At 42.9% G+C, this 16,572-nt stretch overlaps 1 protein-coding gene across 1 annotated transcript in view; it reads right to left on the reverse strand.

Moving 5' to 3' along the window:
• The window catches only part of LOC125437609 (metabotropic glutamate receptor 1-like), a 51,629-nt gene that overhangs the window by 29,807 nt on the left and 5,250 nt on the right, over positions 1-16,572 (reverse strand). The window contains exon 3 of the mRNA XM_048505359.1: positions 8,983-9,229. Coding sequence (XP_048361316.1) covers positions 8,983-9,229 — 247 coding nt within the window. The remainder of the gene's footprint in view (positions 1-8,982; positions 9,230-16,572) is intronic.

The raw sequence follows: 16,572 nt of genomic DNA on the forward strand, positions 1-16,572 counted from the left end.
TGGTTGCTAGAAGAGGGGTTTTTGGTGAGGGGGGGGGGGAGCACAAGGCTTTATGAGAAAACAGCCACAAAAAGGGTTTCAATAACCTCCATCCACTCTTTTGCCCCTTAATTGCATTCTACTCCCTACTTTACATGCGAATGGAGCAGATTTAATGCCATAAATTGACAGTATGTATGACCACTGTTTTCCCATGAGCCCTTTCCCTTCTGCCCTCTTTCCTGTAGGGGTGCCGGAAACCAGGCCTTGGTCTGCCAAAAAAGCCACCTATCTTTATCAAACATGCAGATACCCAGATAGCATTTGCCTTGATTTAAAGATGCAGCCACAGAATCCTTGACATAAATTAATCACAGTGTTGCAGTTAATTATGAATGAAAGGCAGCTTGGCAAGCATCTCGTGACCACTTAGCAATCGGGGTGGAAAATCTGCTACTTGCCAGCTCAAAGGAAGGAGAATAGACTTGAACAAGACAAATTCAAAGTTACCACCTGTGGCTGCTGAAGACAATCCAATGGCTTCCTCTGCTCACGGTCCTTCGTCTCAACTTCCTTTCTTACAAAGGCATATCAGCATTAAATTGCAGAAGTCTTTCAGTGTCACTGTACTCATTTTCTCTTTGGCAAAAGAAATGACTGACAGTAATAATTTTAAGGTGAGGGAGGAAAACGTAGGACTGAAGGAGCAAACTGAGGAAAGGAGGAGGGCTCACCAGTGAGTCTACGCTAGAAAGACAAACTGGCTGTTGAGAAAGTAAAAAGCAGAAGAAAAGATCATTGTGGGTGACAAGCAGAGGAGGATTTGGAACAAAATTTAGAATGAGAAGAAAGCTCCTGCTAGAAACTGTGATTTTGTCTGTAAATTGCAAGAGGCATAGTTCTTCCTGGGCAGCTACATGGCCTATCTGATTGGTGATTTGATGTCAGGGCATTTTCCCGCTGTCACATCACAATAATACACAAGCTGGGAAGAAGAAAGAAGGCAAGCATTTGTGCTCCGAATAATAATGACAAATATGTAAAGCACGCTGATTCTGAAGTGGCAAAGAGAAATTTTCAATCTTTTTACTCACCTGATGTTGAAATGAGATAATTCCTGTTTGATTTTTTTCCTCATGACAACTAAATATTATCTTTGATTTCCCAGGCAAGCAGAGACCTGATTCAGATCAGGAGCACAGTATGTGGAGAGGGGTGGGTGGGTTAAGCATTCCTCCCATGCCGTTTTCCTGACCTGAAACAGCTTGGGGAAGCTTACATCAGTACTCATATGTTTCCCCAGAAGGGCAAATAGCAGCTCACTGTAGCTATTGCAGGTTGGGAAAACAGTGCAGTGGGAAATCTGAATCCCCCTCTCCCTGCATGCTATGGTCCCAGCCCAGATTGGATCCCTAGCACCTGGGAATTAAACTCTGAGCATGGATCTCCTACAGAATGTCTGATCAAAAGGGCAAAATGTGGGGAACAAAAGCACTGTATGAATCAGCCCTCGGTCTCCAGGCTCTTGGGCAACCAAATTTAGTTGCTGAAGACATGAGGCATGCCACAGCTGGCAGTAAGACTTATTCGCCATCCATGCTGTGTCTTGCTGTACTGGTCTAATGTGTCGTCTTTGTGTATAAAATGTCAGCTACTTGGCAATGTCCTGCCAAGAGCTCAAAAATCAGCCTGGTTTTTGCAGTCCCTTGGTAGAGGCACAGCGTGGCTCTTTTCCATAAAGAAAATTATCTTCTTGAATAACACGACAGGCAGCTTTGCAAGCATCTTGTAACTATTTAGCAATCCAGGTGGAAAATGTTCTGCTTGCCTGGAAGTAGAATATGTTTGCACAAGGCTAAGAAAAACATCTGGTTTGTTACGATGTGCCACGTTGATATTTATTTACTATTTCTTGCTCACCTCAATTACTCCTTTATTAATAGTTGTTCTAAAGCTTTCTTTACCACCAATATTAAACCAGTAAATATGTAATAATAGTCACATTCTGTCTTTTCCTACCTAAGTAGACTAGATAGGTTATCAATGGAGAGCTTTTTACTTGCATTCATATTTGGGAGCATTCTCCAGAAAGGGATTCAAGAAAGTGTGTAGGGGCAAATTAGCAAAAGGTTCAATAATGAGGCATTGTTCTCCTTTCTTTCATTTTATCCTCACAACAACCCTGTATGGTAGGTAAGATTGAGTGTGTGACTGGCTCAAGGTCATTCAGCAAGCTTCAGTGTCAGGGTGGGGACTCAAACCTGCGTCTCCCAGATTGTAGTCCAACACTCTAACCCAGGGGTAGGGAACCTGCGGCTCTCCAGATGTTCAGGAACTACAATTCCCATCAGCCTCTGTCAGCATGGCCAATTGGCCATGCTGGTAGGGGCTGATGGGAATTGTAGTTCCTGAACATCTGGATAGCCGCAGGTTCCCTACCCCTGCTCTAACCACTACACCACAGAAGAGACTTTCCAATTAACTTTCTTTAAATGCAAACTCTATCTGAACTGAGGTAACAGCTTTTTCTCTCCTACTTCCCCCTTCCCATCTCTGTCTTCCTCAGTCATCTATGGACCCTGATAAGTGTTTGTTCAGAGCAGCAGACAACCAAACCAGCATGCAGGGTATTTGTGACAAACAGAAAAAGTTCAGGATCCCAGACCATCTATCTCAATACCTAGACTCCCTCAAGTTGCTTGTTGTGTGCTCTTGGACCTGATACCTTCTCTCTCAGAGGACATTTTCTCCTCAGATTGTTACACTCATAAAATGAAAGTGAGCAGAACCATGTATGCTGCTCTGAACTTCTTGAAGGAAGGACAGCACAAAAATATGTGATTGGTTGGTTGCTTGTGAGCAAATTTGCACATTCCCACCACAGTGCCCTTGAATTTTACTTTTTTCCTTCAGAGTGTATTAGTGTGAGTTCTAGCTAGCATCCACAGAAATGCACATTTAACACATTAACAATCACATACCACACAAAAGCATGTTTTTAAATGTGTCCTTCTATGTGTATTAAAGCTGGGAGACCCCTTTACAGGAATACATTTCTCAACAGCTGTAGCTTAGGAAAAAGAATATAAAGCCAAGCAGTTTATTTATTTGTTAATTTTACAACATTTGTTAATTTTACAACATTTGTTAACGTTTACAGTGATCCATGCGACAGTCATCTCTAGAATAGACTATTGTAACTCGTTGTACGCTGGCCTTCCTTTGGCCCTGACCCAGAAACTAAAACTTATCCAAAATGTGGCAGCCAGGCTCCTTTTGGGAGCGCATAGTGGACACCGGATTACTCCGGTCCTGTACCAATTCCATTGGCTGCCAATCAAGTTCCAGATCAAGGTGCTTGTTTTGACATTTAAGGCTGTGAGTGGTCTTGGACCTACATACCTACGGGACTGTCTCTTCCCATATTGCCCCTCTAGAATCCTCCATTCATCAGGGGGCAGGATTTGCTGGAGGTCCCCGGCCCAAAACAGGTCTGGCTGGCCACTACTAGGGCCAGGGCTTTTTTGGCCCTGGACCCTACCTGGTGGAATGAGCTCCCAACCGAGATTAGGGCCCTGTGGGACATCGGTGAGTTCCGCAGGACCTGTAAGACTGAGATTTTAACTATCCCCATATAAACTGGAAAAATGCAGGTTCAGGTCATAGTAAGGAGAGAACATTCCTGGATATGCTAAATGACTGTGGCTTAGAGCAGATGGTTGTGGAACCAACCAGGGGAGAGGTGATCCTAGATCTAATTCTATGTGGGACCCAGGACCTGGTGCAGGAAGTCAGTGTTGTTGAGCCGATAGGGAACAGCGACCACAATGCTGTCAGATTCAGTATCTCAGCATGCGAACAAGTGGCAACTACTAATGTAGTTACATTCGCCTTCAGAAAGGGAAATTTCTCAAAGATGAGGGGGATAGTGCACAGGAAGCTGAAAGGGAAAATCAAGAGAGTCAAAACTGTCCAGGATGCTTGGAGGTTATTTAAAAACACAGTAATAAAAGCTCAGCAGGAATGTGTTCCACAGGTTAGAAAAGGCAGCACCCAGTCCAAAAGAAAGCCACCATGGTTAACAAGAGAGGTTGAGGAAATTATCAGAAAAAAGAAAATGTCTTTTAGAAAATGGAAGTCCAGTTTGACTGATGAAGAATATGAGAGGGAACACAAATGGTGGCAAAAGAGAAGCAAGTTAGCTGTAAGGGAGGCAAAAAAGGATTATGAGGAACGCATGGCTGCGAACATCAAGACTAGCAACAAATAGTTCTCCAAGTACATCAAAAGAAGGAAGCCAGCTAGGGAAGCGGTAGGCCCATTAGATGATGAACAAAAGGTGTGCTAAAAGATGACAGGGAGATTGCAGAGAAGCTGAATGAATTCTTTGCATCTGTCTTCACCCAAGAGGAGGTGAGGAACATTCCTGCACCTGAACCAAGCTTCTTAGGAGGCGAATCCGAGGAACTAGCGAAGATAGTGGTAGACAAGGAAGAAGTTCTGGCAGCCATTGATAAACTAAATGTTACCAAATCCCCTGGCCCAGATTGCATTCACCCAAGAGTTCTTAAAGAGCTCAAGCATGAAATTGCTGATCTTCTCACTTTAATCATGCAACTTATCCCTGAAATCAGGGCTCCATCCCTGAAGACTGGTAAGATGGGCCAATGTCACACCAATCTTTAAGAAAGGGATCTAGGGGGGGGACCCGGGAAATTACAGGCCAGTCAGGGTTTGACATCTGTTCCTGGTAAATTAGTAGAATCTATCATTAAAGATAAAATTATAAAACATGTAGAAAAGCAAGACCTGCTGAGAGAAAAGAGTCACCATGGCTTTTTTGCAGGGAGAGGCAAAATCCTGTCTTACAAACTTACTAGAGTTCTTCTTTGAGGGTGTGCTAAACAGGCATGTGGACAGGGGTGAACCGAGTAGGACATTGTCTACTCTGGGATTTCCAAAAGGCTTCTTTGACAAAGTTCCTCACCAGAGACTGTTGGAGAAAACTCCAGCAATGAAGGAATAAGAGGGGAAGTCCTCCTATGGATTAAAACTGGTTGAGAAACAGGGAAACAAAAGAGTGGGTGTAAAATGGGAAGTTCTCACAATGGAGAGAGATGTCGGAGTGGTGTCCCCAAGGATCCGCTTTGGGGACCAGTGCTCTTTAACCTATTCATAAATGACCTGGAAGTAGGGGTGGGTAGCCAAGTTTGCAGGATGATACCAAATTATGTAGGGTGGTGAGAAACTTCACAAAGGATTGGCGAAGAGCTCCAAGCGGACCTTGATAAATTAGGTGAGTGGGCTCCAGAAATGGCAAATGCAGTTCAATGTAGCAAAATGTAAAGTGAAGAAGTGCACATAGGGGCAAAAAAATCCAAACTTCACATACACATCAGCTACAGAGGGTCAGTGCTTTATCAGGGGTCACAGACCAGGAAAGGGATTTGTAGGCCTTAGTTGATAGTTCCATGGGAATGTCAACTCAAAGCATGGCAGCTGTGAAAAAGGCAAACTCTATGCTGGGGATAATTAGGAAAGGAATTGAGAATAAAACTGCAAAGATTGTCATGCCCTTATATAAAGCAGTGGTGCGACCGCACTTGGAGTACTGTGTCCAGTTCTGGTCGCTGCATCTCAAAAAGGATATTGAGGAGATAGAAAAAGTGCAGAGAAGGGCAACAAGGATGATTGAGGGACTGGAGCACCTTCCCTATGAGGAGAGGCTGCAGCGTTTGGGACTCTTTAGTTTGGAGAGGAGGCGGCTGAGGGGGAATATGATTGAGGTCTACAAAATTATGCATGGGCTGGAAAATGTTGACAGAGAGACATTTTTCTCTCTTTTTCACAATACTAGAACCAGGGGGCATTCATTGAAAATGCTGGGGGGAAGAATTAGGACTAATAAAAGGAAACACTTCTTCACGCAACGTGTGATTGGTGTTTGGAATATGCTGCCACAGGAGGTGGTGATGGCCACTAACCTGGATAGCTTTAAAAGGGAGAAGCTTGGACAGATTTATGGAGGAGAAGTCGATTTATGGCTACCACCAATCTTGATCCTCCTTGATCTGGAGGATTGCAAATGCCTTTAACATCAGACCAGGGTGATCGGGAGCAACAGCCGCAGAAGGCCATTGCGTTCACATCCTACATGTGAGCTCCCAAAGGCACCTGGTGGGCCACTGCGAGTAGCAGAGAGCTGGACTAGATGGACTTTGGTCTGATCCAGCTGGCTTGTTCTTATGTTCTTATGTTCTTATCTTCCGCCAGGCTTTTATATCTTGCCAGCCGGCCTGATCGGAACATCATAACCTCCCATTGGTCTGCTTATTTATTGCTTTATTGTTGTAAGTTTTAATTGGTGTGACTGTTTGTATACATTGTTTTATTGTATTGTTTTTATCTGGTTATATTGATGTTCACCGCCCTGAGCCCTGTTGGGAAGGGCAGGGTATAAATTTTAAAATAAAAAATAAAATAAATAAGGCAAGTGGGGTGCAGGTGTTGCCCTGGGCGCTATTTTCCACCCCATGCTTCTGCCCCAGACTGAGGACACAGTAGTGAAATCAAAGTAAGAGTCACAATTTCATTAATTCAATGCCTGTGAGGTAGGTGGGGCTGAGAGAGCTCTGAGAAGCTGTGACTAGCCCAAGGTCACCCAGCTGGCTGTGTGGGAGTGTACAGGCTAATCTGAATTCCCCAGATAAGCCTCCACAGCTCAGGCGGCAGAGCTGGGAATCAAACCCGGTTCCTCCAGATTAGATACATGAGCTCTTAACCTCCTACGCCACTGCTAAAGAGAAAGTACTGTTTCTGATAGCTTTGTGGACAAAACAACGAAAAACCTGCAGGGTTCTTGATGAAGTAGTTATTGTATAAATGAGCATGAATATGTTAATGTTTTGCTAATAAACAGATATACTATGTAACTAGTTATTACAGGGACATAAAATTATATAACTTTCATGAAAAGTACATATGGGATTAATCTATTGCTCAAAACTTCGTTTTCTTTACTAGGAATGCACAGTTCCTCTGTTCTGTTATTAAGAGGATACATACAGCAGAAGCTATCAATAATGCACCACAACCCAGTCCCAAAGTAGAAAGTTTTAATCTACCTGAGTCCTGTTATATTGGAGTTGTTAATATTTTACAGGAGTTGAGGTTTATATGAGAACTGTCCTTCATATCCCTGATTTGATATACATAGTAGACACAAAATAAAACCCTTTATACAGTCTGTCAGTCTTCAGAGCTGGCTTGACTTGTGACTCTTAATTAGATTGATAAATAAATAATCCAGCTATAGAAATAGTCAGCTAGTCATGAAATGTTTTATTTTGTTACTTTCAAGATGTCCACCAAATAGAAAATGTGCTCAGATATGAAAGCCTTAGCTTTTTTTGAGTGAGCCAGAGAAGCATAGTGGTTTGAGTTCCGGGGTAGGACCTGGGAGACTGGTTTGAATCCGTACTCTGAATTGGAAGCTTGCTGAATAACCTTGGGCTCGTTCCACTGAGGAGAATGATGGGTTTAAATGAAATATATATATATATTTTAAAATGGTGTTAAGATAATAAAAAAGGATTAAGAATTCTATTCATAAAAACAGTGACTGTAAATAAAATAACAGATAAAATATTTATGTTCAAGTATATATGCTCCGACTCTATTCCATAAAATTCAGCCCCTGTCAAACACAGACTTTTTACATAGATTGTGTTAGTGCATTTGTTTTTATAGAAAAAGTAACACAAAAATCCCTTTGGTTCACCAGTCTGCCTTGTTATCTTGGAGTGTGTCAGCAAAAGTAGTGGAATGAAGATTAATAGCATTACCAATGTAGTTTAATCTAATCAAACTGTAAAGCTTTGTTGCACATTCAACATGTATCCATGTCTTCAAAAGAGCTGGTATAGTGTAATAGTTAGAGCATCAGACTAGGACGTGGAAGTGCTTGGTTTGAATCCCACCTTAGCTGTAAAAGCCCCCCCATGTGATATTTGACTTGACATCACCTAGCCTACTTCACTAAATCCTTGAGAGAATAAAATGGAGGAAGGGACAATGATGTGATAAGCCACTTTTGCTCTCCATGAGCAAACAAGGTGGGGTTTATAAATAAATAATTAATACAAAATAAAAGAAATCTAAAAACAATCAATGGTTGCTTTTACAGAACTCTATTTTTTGTTCTAGTGCCTCATTTTGTTCTAGTGCCTCACTGTTGGAGTAAAAAAAGGACATTGACCCCCTATGTATCACTGAGAATGGAGCATCTGTAACATTGATTTAAAAAAAGATCTGGCACCTATTATCTGCCAGGTCACATTCAAGTTACATGATGCAACCTATGTGGAGTTGCTTTTTCAGTCAAAATTGTGCTTCACATGACATAAACATCCTGACTTGTTCCCCTTACTGTCTTCAAGTACACTCTGGCTTGGCTAGAGAGGGCCATGAAACCAGCATATGTTGGGACAAACCAGGACTTGAAGAATCGCCTACAAGCTTAATCCTGGTTTCACAAACTGACCATGATTGAGATAAACTATGACTTTGCTTTATGCCTGAAGCAACCAATCAATCTAGTCTACTGCTCCACCAAATCTAACCCCTGCATCCAATCATGCCAATGAATTTGCCTGCCTTCACTTGCCTGTAATTCATCCATGAATTATATGTAGTGCAGATGCTGATGTGGCATTCTGGCATCAGGCTAGGAGCAAACCAGTGAAGCCTAATTGTGTTACCTGTGCTGTACGCCCTGTATACAATGGCATAGGTGTAAACTTCTAGATCAGGGGTCTGCAACCTGTGGCTCTCCAGATGTTCATGGACTACAAATCCCATCAGCCCCTGCCAGCATGGCCAATCGGCCATGCTGGCAGGGGCTGATGGGAATTGTAGTTCTTGAACATCTGGAGAGCCGCAGTTTGCAGACCCCTGTTCTAGATGTATGGATTAGCTGAAATTGACACTTCAGTACACTCTTACCTTCCAGGGGCATCTCCATTTCCATCAATCCGAACTTCTTCTCCTGAAACTCCAGTGAATGATGAATTTAGGAGAAAATCCAAGAGTTTGCTACCATCAATGGGCTTCATGGCATCACATAGTCCAACATGTCCTGGACATAAGGCTTGATGCATGTTTTGTAGGCCATGGGCCATGGCATATATGGCATTGATAACAAATCCCATTTTACTGTCCTGGACATAGTTTTCTTCTAAAGTTTCATTACCTGCAAGGAGAAGAGGTTGGCATTATTCCAACTATGAAATATGCAAAATACAGCCTTTACAGATAGATTCATTGCATTAGAGGACATGTTAGATACAAACGGTCATACGCAATATAAAGTTGCAAGATACGATCATGTTCCAATTTATATAACAAATTATATTTTCACTAATAATTTGACTCTAGTCAGTTCTATTAAAACTAAATACCTGTGGGACCACCTCTCCCCATGTTGCCCCTTAAGATCCCTCTGTTCATCGGAGGAAAATTTGCTGGTGGTCCCTGGCCCTAGAGATATCCAGCTGGCCACTACGGCCTTGGCCCCTACCTGCTGGAACAGGCTCCCCAGGGAGATCAGGGCCCTGTGGGACTTGAACTGTTTCCACAGGGCCTGTAAAACGGAACTGTTCCACCAGGCTTTTACATCTGGCCTGCCAGGACTGAATCTGAACTGGGACATATAATTGGTTGGGTTGCCGCCATCTATTGTAACTGTTGTTCTGCTGTTTTTATGCTGCTCATGCTTTTATTATCATTGTGTTTTACATTGTTTTATATTATTGTTGTTCACCGCCCTGAGTCCTGTGGGAAAGGGCGGGTTATAAATCGGAAGATAAATAAATAAATAAAAATTCTCATAAGGGGGGTAAAAAGAAATCTACTCTCTCTAGAAAGAGGGTTTTTTTTGGAGGGGGAATATCTGAAAGATAGCATGTTGGGCCATCTTGTTTTAAATATCTGCCCTTTAGAATTTTTTCTCATGTTTTTACTGTGCTTTGGTGAAGGTCTTTTGCTTCTGCTGTGTATGTATATAAGTCCATCAGTCCCAGACCTGCCCCCCACCCTGCCCCGGCGGCTTCAGGCCTGACTGATTGGCCTGACTGGGAGGGGGAAGCATAGGGAAGTCTCTGTCTGCATGGAGGCCTTCCTGGCCATTCCTCAGCCACACCACTACCCCAAAACTGGCCAGCAATGTCCATAAATAGGATTCCATGAAAGTCCTGGGTCTGGGCTTTAAAAAAAAACCCAAACCAACATCAAAGTGTTAAAGTTCTGTTATGGGTCTCCTACCAAAAAATATAAAAATGAGATGCACGAGGCTTGATTACTCATTAAAATCAAACTACTGCAAGATGTGTTCACATGTATCACTGAAAGGATACACCACATGGATGCACAAGTGGTTCATGCGTCATGTTCTGATCCTTCCATCACTTTTGATTCCAGTGGCCAAGTCCCATTTACCCTTCACAAGACTTTCTTATTGTACCATAAATCTGGGAAATCTGTAAGTCTCCTTTTTGTGTCTGTTGTGTCTGTGTGATATCTGAAGCCCCTCGTCAATTCCGTGCCGGAAAACAGAAAGTCAGAGCTTCATTCATCTTTCTTTAATCCTTTTCAAAACTCTGTTTTCAAAAGATTGAAAATATGCTGATGCTATTATGATTGTTATCAACCTATTATGTAAAACTGCCTGCTATGCTTGCACCTGTGGATTAGCATTAGATACACAAATCATCCCCAAGAGCAACAAAGTGTCTTTTGATTGGGTGATACCTGTGGTTTTCTTTCACCTTTGAAAAACATTATTAATACTATCTGAATATTTGAAAGGATCAGCAGAAAGATTGTTCTTTTAAAAAGAGAAAGAGAAAAGGTACATTGTCAGTTGGGATTTTTCATTTGTAAGCAGAACCTGATACTTTAACTCTCTTTACATATATACTTGGAGCAAGGTAGTTGCTGTCTTCTCTGTAGTTCCAAGAAAAGCTTTTAAAAAAACTTTATGGTTGGATTTTAGAATCTTTACATAAAGCACAAGTGAACACCTTTACTCACATCCTTCATAAATAGAAACTCAAAAAACTGATGTTTTGAAATATTTCTAAAGCAATAGGAAAACAACCAATGGAAGCAGGAATGTTGCATCAGAATCCATTGGGCTGACTACAGGTAAATATATAGAGAGTCTCTCTCTCTCCCCCCTTCCTTCCTTCCTTCCTTCCTTCCTTCCTTCCTTCCTTCCTTCCTTCCTTCCTTCCTTCCTTCCTTCCTTCCTTCCTTCCTTCCTTCCTTCCTTCCTTCCTTCCTTCCTTCCTATAGAAAATAAATAATCATTTATTCTATATTCATTTGTTTATGTCCTAGCACATCTAGGGAGGCTGTTAAACTGTTTTAAATCTCTTTATGCTGAATTAGCAATTTTAAATTTATTGCTGTTTTATCAATTCTCATGGTGGTGGTGGTGGTGATGCTGGTGATTTTGGTGACTGTATTATATCCTCGAATAATTTCTCAATAAAGCTGTTTGGCTAAGTAATAACAGCAGCAACTGCATAGGGAACATTGCACAGCATGGGCTATGCTGGCATTCAAAGAAACTCATATCTGAGCTACTTAATGGTCTGGTGTTATTTCATGCTCCGAGTCTAAACAAAAAGAAATCTGAAAGAACATTATCTCCAAGTAAAACTGTCATTTCCAAAAGTAAGGATTCGATGTTTATTTCCTTACTTGTGTTGCCTGGCCTATTTGCTTGTATCCCCAACTTGTTTTACTAACTGTACAGGTTCTCCTAAACAGAGTTCACTGGTGCATTTCACCTTATCTGCTTTCTACCCCCGTTTAAGGATGGATTTAAAGCCTCTAAACTAACCACTGTTCCCCAAATTCAAAACATAGTACAAAGATACAGTTTGAGTGTTGAGTCTCATTTGAAGACTGAAAAATAGGGGACTAAGGAAAACAGAGCACAATATAATTTCAACTGTCTGACCAGGGGAACACAAAACTAAATCAAAAAATGTTCAGAAGGCCATTTTCCCCATAGTAACTGCTGACCAGAGGCCTGCTTCATAGCAGAGATTAAAAATCCTAATGATTTTGCAGCCAGTCACAGCTCACCTAAGTATGCTATAGACCCAAGTCTAACAAATGGGGTTATACTTTTTTGGCTATCTGTTGTGAACCCTTAGAAGACACATGTAGGGCTTCTTGCCTTTGGCCCTTTAGAACGGTGACAGTCACTCTGCCTCAGAATTCCACCCAAAAGGAATCTCCTCTGCACACCTCCATGTACGGATCCAAGCAGTGACGTAGGTATAATTTTTAATGGGCTGGGTTCGGGGGGCCACAACCCCAACCACCCCTGGGGGTGTGGCCACACCTCCCCAAGTCTGCCCCCTCTGCTCCGCCCCTGCCTGAAATATGTTCTTAATGTGTACCAATTTAGCCACCCTTTCTCATTTTATAGTTGTTCACAGTGTTTCCCACAAAGGGAGCCCACAGGCTAAGTACGAACAGTGCAGACATCATATGTCATTGCAATTTCTTCATTGTATCCTGCTGATGTACCACTATGGTTTGATTAGGGAAGCATTATCTATCATGGGCATGCTATGTCCCAGTAAGCTCTGCCTGTTGTTCTGCTTTCTTTTAATGAAGCTTTCAACAACACCTTGCCAGAACAAGAGACGTTACAACTCCATCCAGCTCTCCAGAGCTCAATTTCTAATTCTATTCAATAAACAATTATTTCATAGCTGTACTTTTGTTTTAAAGGGATTTGTCTGTGGATATGTGCTCTAATCCTTTTTGTTACTAACCTTACTGAGAACTCCTGGGACTCTTACAGGGTCATCTAGTACCTAGCCACATGCAAGACTTGATCTAGGACCTCAGGGATGATAAACCTGTGCTGTTTCACTGTGCTGTGGCCTTTAATGGCAATATTTCCTCCCCTGGTATGCCCCATGATGACTCTTTTACTTTGTACCCAGTGTGGGAACTCTGTGCTGTGACTGAGTCGTGGGTCCTAATCCTGACTATTTCTTCTATTTTGCTTCTGAGAAGGTAATTTCTAGCAAAATGATAGTGACACATTGCATCAGCAATGTTTCCTAAATGAGGTTTTAAGGAGATGACTAGGGAGTCTGTCCTCTGTGAATGTGTAGCCATGCCTTCTCTTGCTTGGTACTGTCTTTGTATCTTTGTTCCCTCATCTTGCAAGAAAGATCTCCCAAAATGCCATTATGGGTTAATAATCACCTGAAAATATCTTATTCTTAAAATAATACATTTGTTACTGTACAAATTAATGAGCTCAGGAATTTATTTTTAAAGAAAGTGTGAATTAGATTCTCATTCTCTGGAGAGATCAGGAGACAAATCTCATTAATCTGATTCATGGGAAATGGGTCAACTATCCACTTATAGTTAGCAAAATTCAAAGGGACCAAACATGTCAAACCAAACCTTCCTGATGTTGACCCAGCGAGTCTATAAAGGGCCAAATGGGTTAAAGTGCTGCAAGATCTATGGATGTGTCTCTCAAGTATTTTATTAGAACATAGAAACTGTGGAAGACTGATTCAGATTGGAGCTGTGATACTGGGAAAGAGGAGCTTAACCATGTCACTCTATGCCATTTCCCAAATCTCAACCCTACTGCTCCAACTTTGTTGCTGTTTAGGAAAAATATGCCGGCAATTTGTATGTTTATCCCAATGTCAAATGTTAGTCCAGCAGGCAACCTGAAGCTGGAAAATGCTCTGGAATGAACAGATTAATTTCCTCAACCCTCAGTTACAACCTGATTTGGATCTTTTCTCTTCCCTCAGCTATTAATCCATAAAAACTATTTGAAAGACAATTCCTAAATCTGACAGTGTCTTGTCTGGTTTGTCCACAAGTAGCATACTTCAGGAACAAGAAAGCACAAAACTATGAAATGAGTCCTAATTTTCATAGTGTTAAGCAACATATGTTTCCCACTTCAGTTTGCTAATTTGATCATGCTTGCAGCAGCAAATATTCCACTTTGATTCCTCACCATGCCAAACAGCAGGGCCTACCAGGAGACTCCACTTGACTTTCCACCCTAGAAAAACAGCCAAGTCAAGAAACTGCAAGTGCTCTTTTGAAGTAAAATAATATAATTTAGCATTGTACCACATGTTGCTCATTGGTGCTGTCAAGGGAAGCCACTGTTTAATGAACAGAAAAACAGTGTTGCTTACCTGTAACTGTTTGTTCATCCAGTGGCTTCTCTATGCAGGTACTGTGATCCAGCAGATCAGCCACACTTAATTTAGTTAACTTAAAAGAGCTTTCCAGCTGTAGAATGAATGCTCCTCTTGTAATGTCGTAATGTCCATTGGGCAATGTGGGCAGCTGTCCAGGACTCAGGAATTTTGCAGGGCATGCTCCTATGTTTTTATTTTTTGGTGTTTTTCACATTTCGGTCTGCAGGGGGCGCATTTTTAGAGATATCGGCACTAAAATTTCAGGGTATCATAAGGAGACTGTACTGAGACTGCCTCCCAAGTTTGGTGCAGTTTGGTTCAAGGGGACCATAAATTTGGACCCCCTGAACCAAACTGCACCAAGCGGGTTGCCCCTATCCCGCGTTGTTTCCAATTGGACCTTTGAGGACTTTGTTCCCCCTGAGCCAAGCTTCACCAAACTTGGGGGGTGTCATCATGACAGTCTCCTGATGATACTCTAAAATTTTGTGGTGTCACTAACTTAACAATTGCACTCCTGACAGGCACCCCCAGAAATTTGCCCAAGAATCTTACTTCTGCATTGATTTTTTTCCATTGATGTCAATGGGGAATTTCTGGTGCAGCCTGTGGGGTGCACATTTCTGAAGGCACAGTCACAGAACTTTCATACTATCTTCAGGAGACTGTCTTGATGACACCCCCCAAGTTTGGTGAAGTTTGGTTCAGGGGGGCTAAAGTTATGGATCCTCAAAAGGGCAGCCTCTATCTTCTATTCGCTCCCAATGGAAACAATGGGGGATGGGGCACTCCTTTTGGGAGTCCATTAATTTTGGCCCCCCTGAACCAAAATTCACCAAACTTGGGGGGTGTCATCAGGATGGTCTCCTGAAGATACCCTGAGCTTTTGGTGTCACTAGCTTTAAAATGCTGTTTTTTGTGGAACACAGCAGGCTTCATGTGCTGGAGCAATGATACCCTGAAATTTTGGTGCCAATATATCTAAAAATATGCCCCCTGCAGGCTGAAATGCAAAAAACCCAAAAAATAAAAATGCATCAGAGAATCTCGGATTTTACCGCAAGTTCGGATTGCGCAGAGTTCGGAGGGGGCAGGCTCGGGCCCTTGGCCCTCCAAGTGCCTCCAAACCAGCTCAGCTTGGCCTGATCCATGGATCAGGCCGAGTCAAGCCAAACTGCCAAGCCTTGCTGCCTGTACTCCACCTCTTGTCAGCCCTGCTGTATCCTCAGATGGATCTTTGTGGGGTGGCAGGACTTGCAGTCAGGGGTGCACACGTACCTGGCAGACCCACCGACCGCGCCACTCTCCCCTGGATGCCACCACTGCCCGCCACTGCCTCACTGCCCCCCACATGTCATGTCCTTTTGCTGGTAAGGGGGGCACCTAAGTTCAGCCGGCAGGGAGGGGGAAGCCACAAGCCACCAGGGGAGGAGGACAGGGGAGCTCCGCCTCCTTCTGCCACCCATGGGGGGCATCAAACTTAGGTTTTGCCCAGGGCTCCAGTTTTCCTCGCTACGCTTCTGTCCTCTCCTCCTCAGTCATGAGCCAGGGCTGTCCAATCTTCCTACCCAGGGCCACATAACCAAAGGGGAGGGGGGCACTCTCTTCCTTCAGATCTTCCTTTGCTACCATGAGAAGTCACTGTTTGAGCTAGATGATAAGCCACAGCAGGGAAGGTAGGAGGGTCATGTGTCTGCACAGAGAAGCCACTAGATAAACAAACAGTTACAGGTATGCAACATTGTTTGTCATCGTTGTGGCCTCTGCGCAGTCCCATAAGGGAGAATAGCAAGCTTACATGCTGTGGAGGTGTGTGTGTTTTCAGAGTTCTCAGTGTTCTCAGAGTGTGTTCTTAGTGTTGCTCTCAGTTCAAAGAAATTAATATGCAGGAATGTTTCAAATTGAGGCCAGACACATTGAACCATATGTCCTTGAAAGTGTGCTCCCCACCCCATGAGTGAGGCATCAGTGGTTACCAGAATGGGAGGACAACTGCCCCTAAGGGCATGCCACCCAAGACGTGAGCGTCCTCCTTCCACCACTTCAGGGATCTGAGGGCTTACATGGAAATGGACAACCTGTGTCATTGCAGGTCAACATTGCTTTTAAACGCCCTGAGGAACCAGTTCTTTGGGGTTGCATCTGAATCTGGAGTACCAGACTATGGCCATGGCTGAAGTCATGAAGCCCAAGAGCCTCTAAAGAATAACAGCCCTTTGAAACCTGTAGTTTAGAATTTTGGTAATGAGGTGTTTGGTAATTCTCACCTTCCTAACTGGGAGAAAGGCAGGACCAGTGTCAGAATCAAGGGCCCCTTCCA

This window comes from Sphaerodactylus townsendi, linkage group LG01 (genome assembly GCF_021028975.2).
Source record: "Sphaerodactylus townsendi isolate TG3544 linkage group LG01, MPM_Stown_v2.3, whole genome shotgun sequence".
NCBI classification, from domain to species: Eukaryota; Metazoa; Chordata; class Lepidosauria; order Squamata; family Sphaerodactylidae; genus Sphaerodactylus; species Sphaerodactylus townsendi.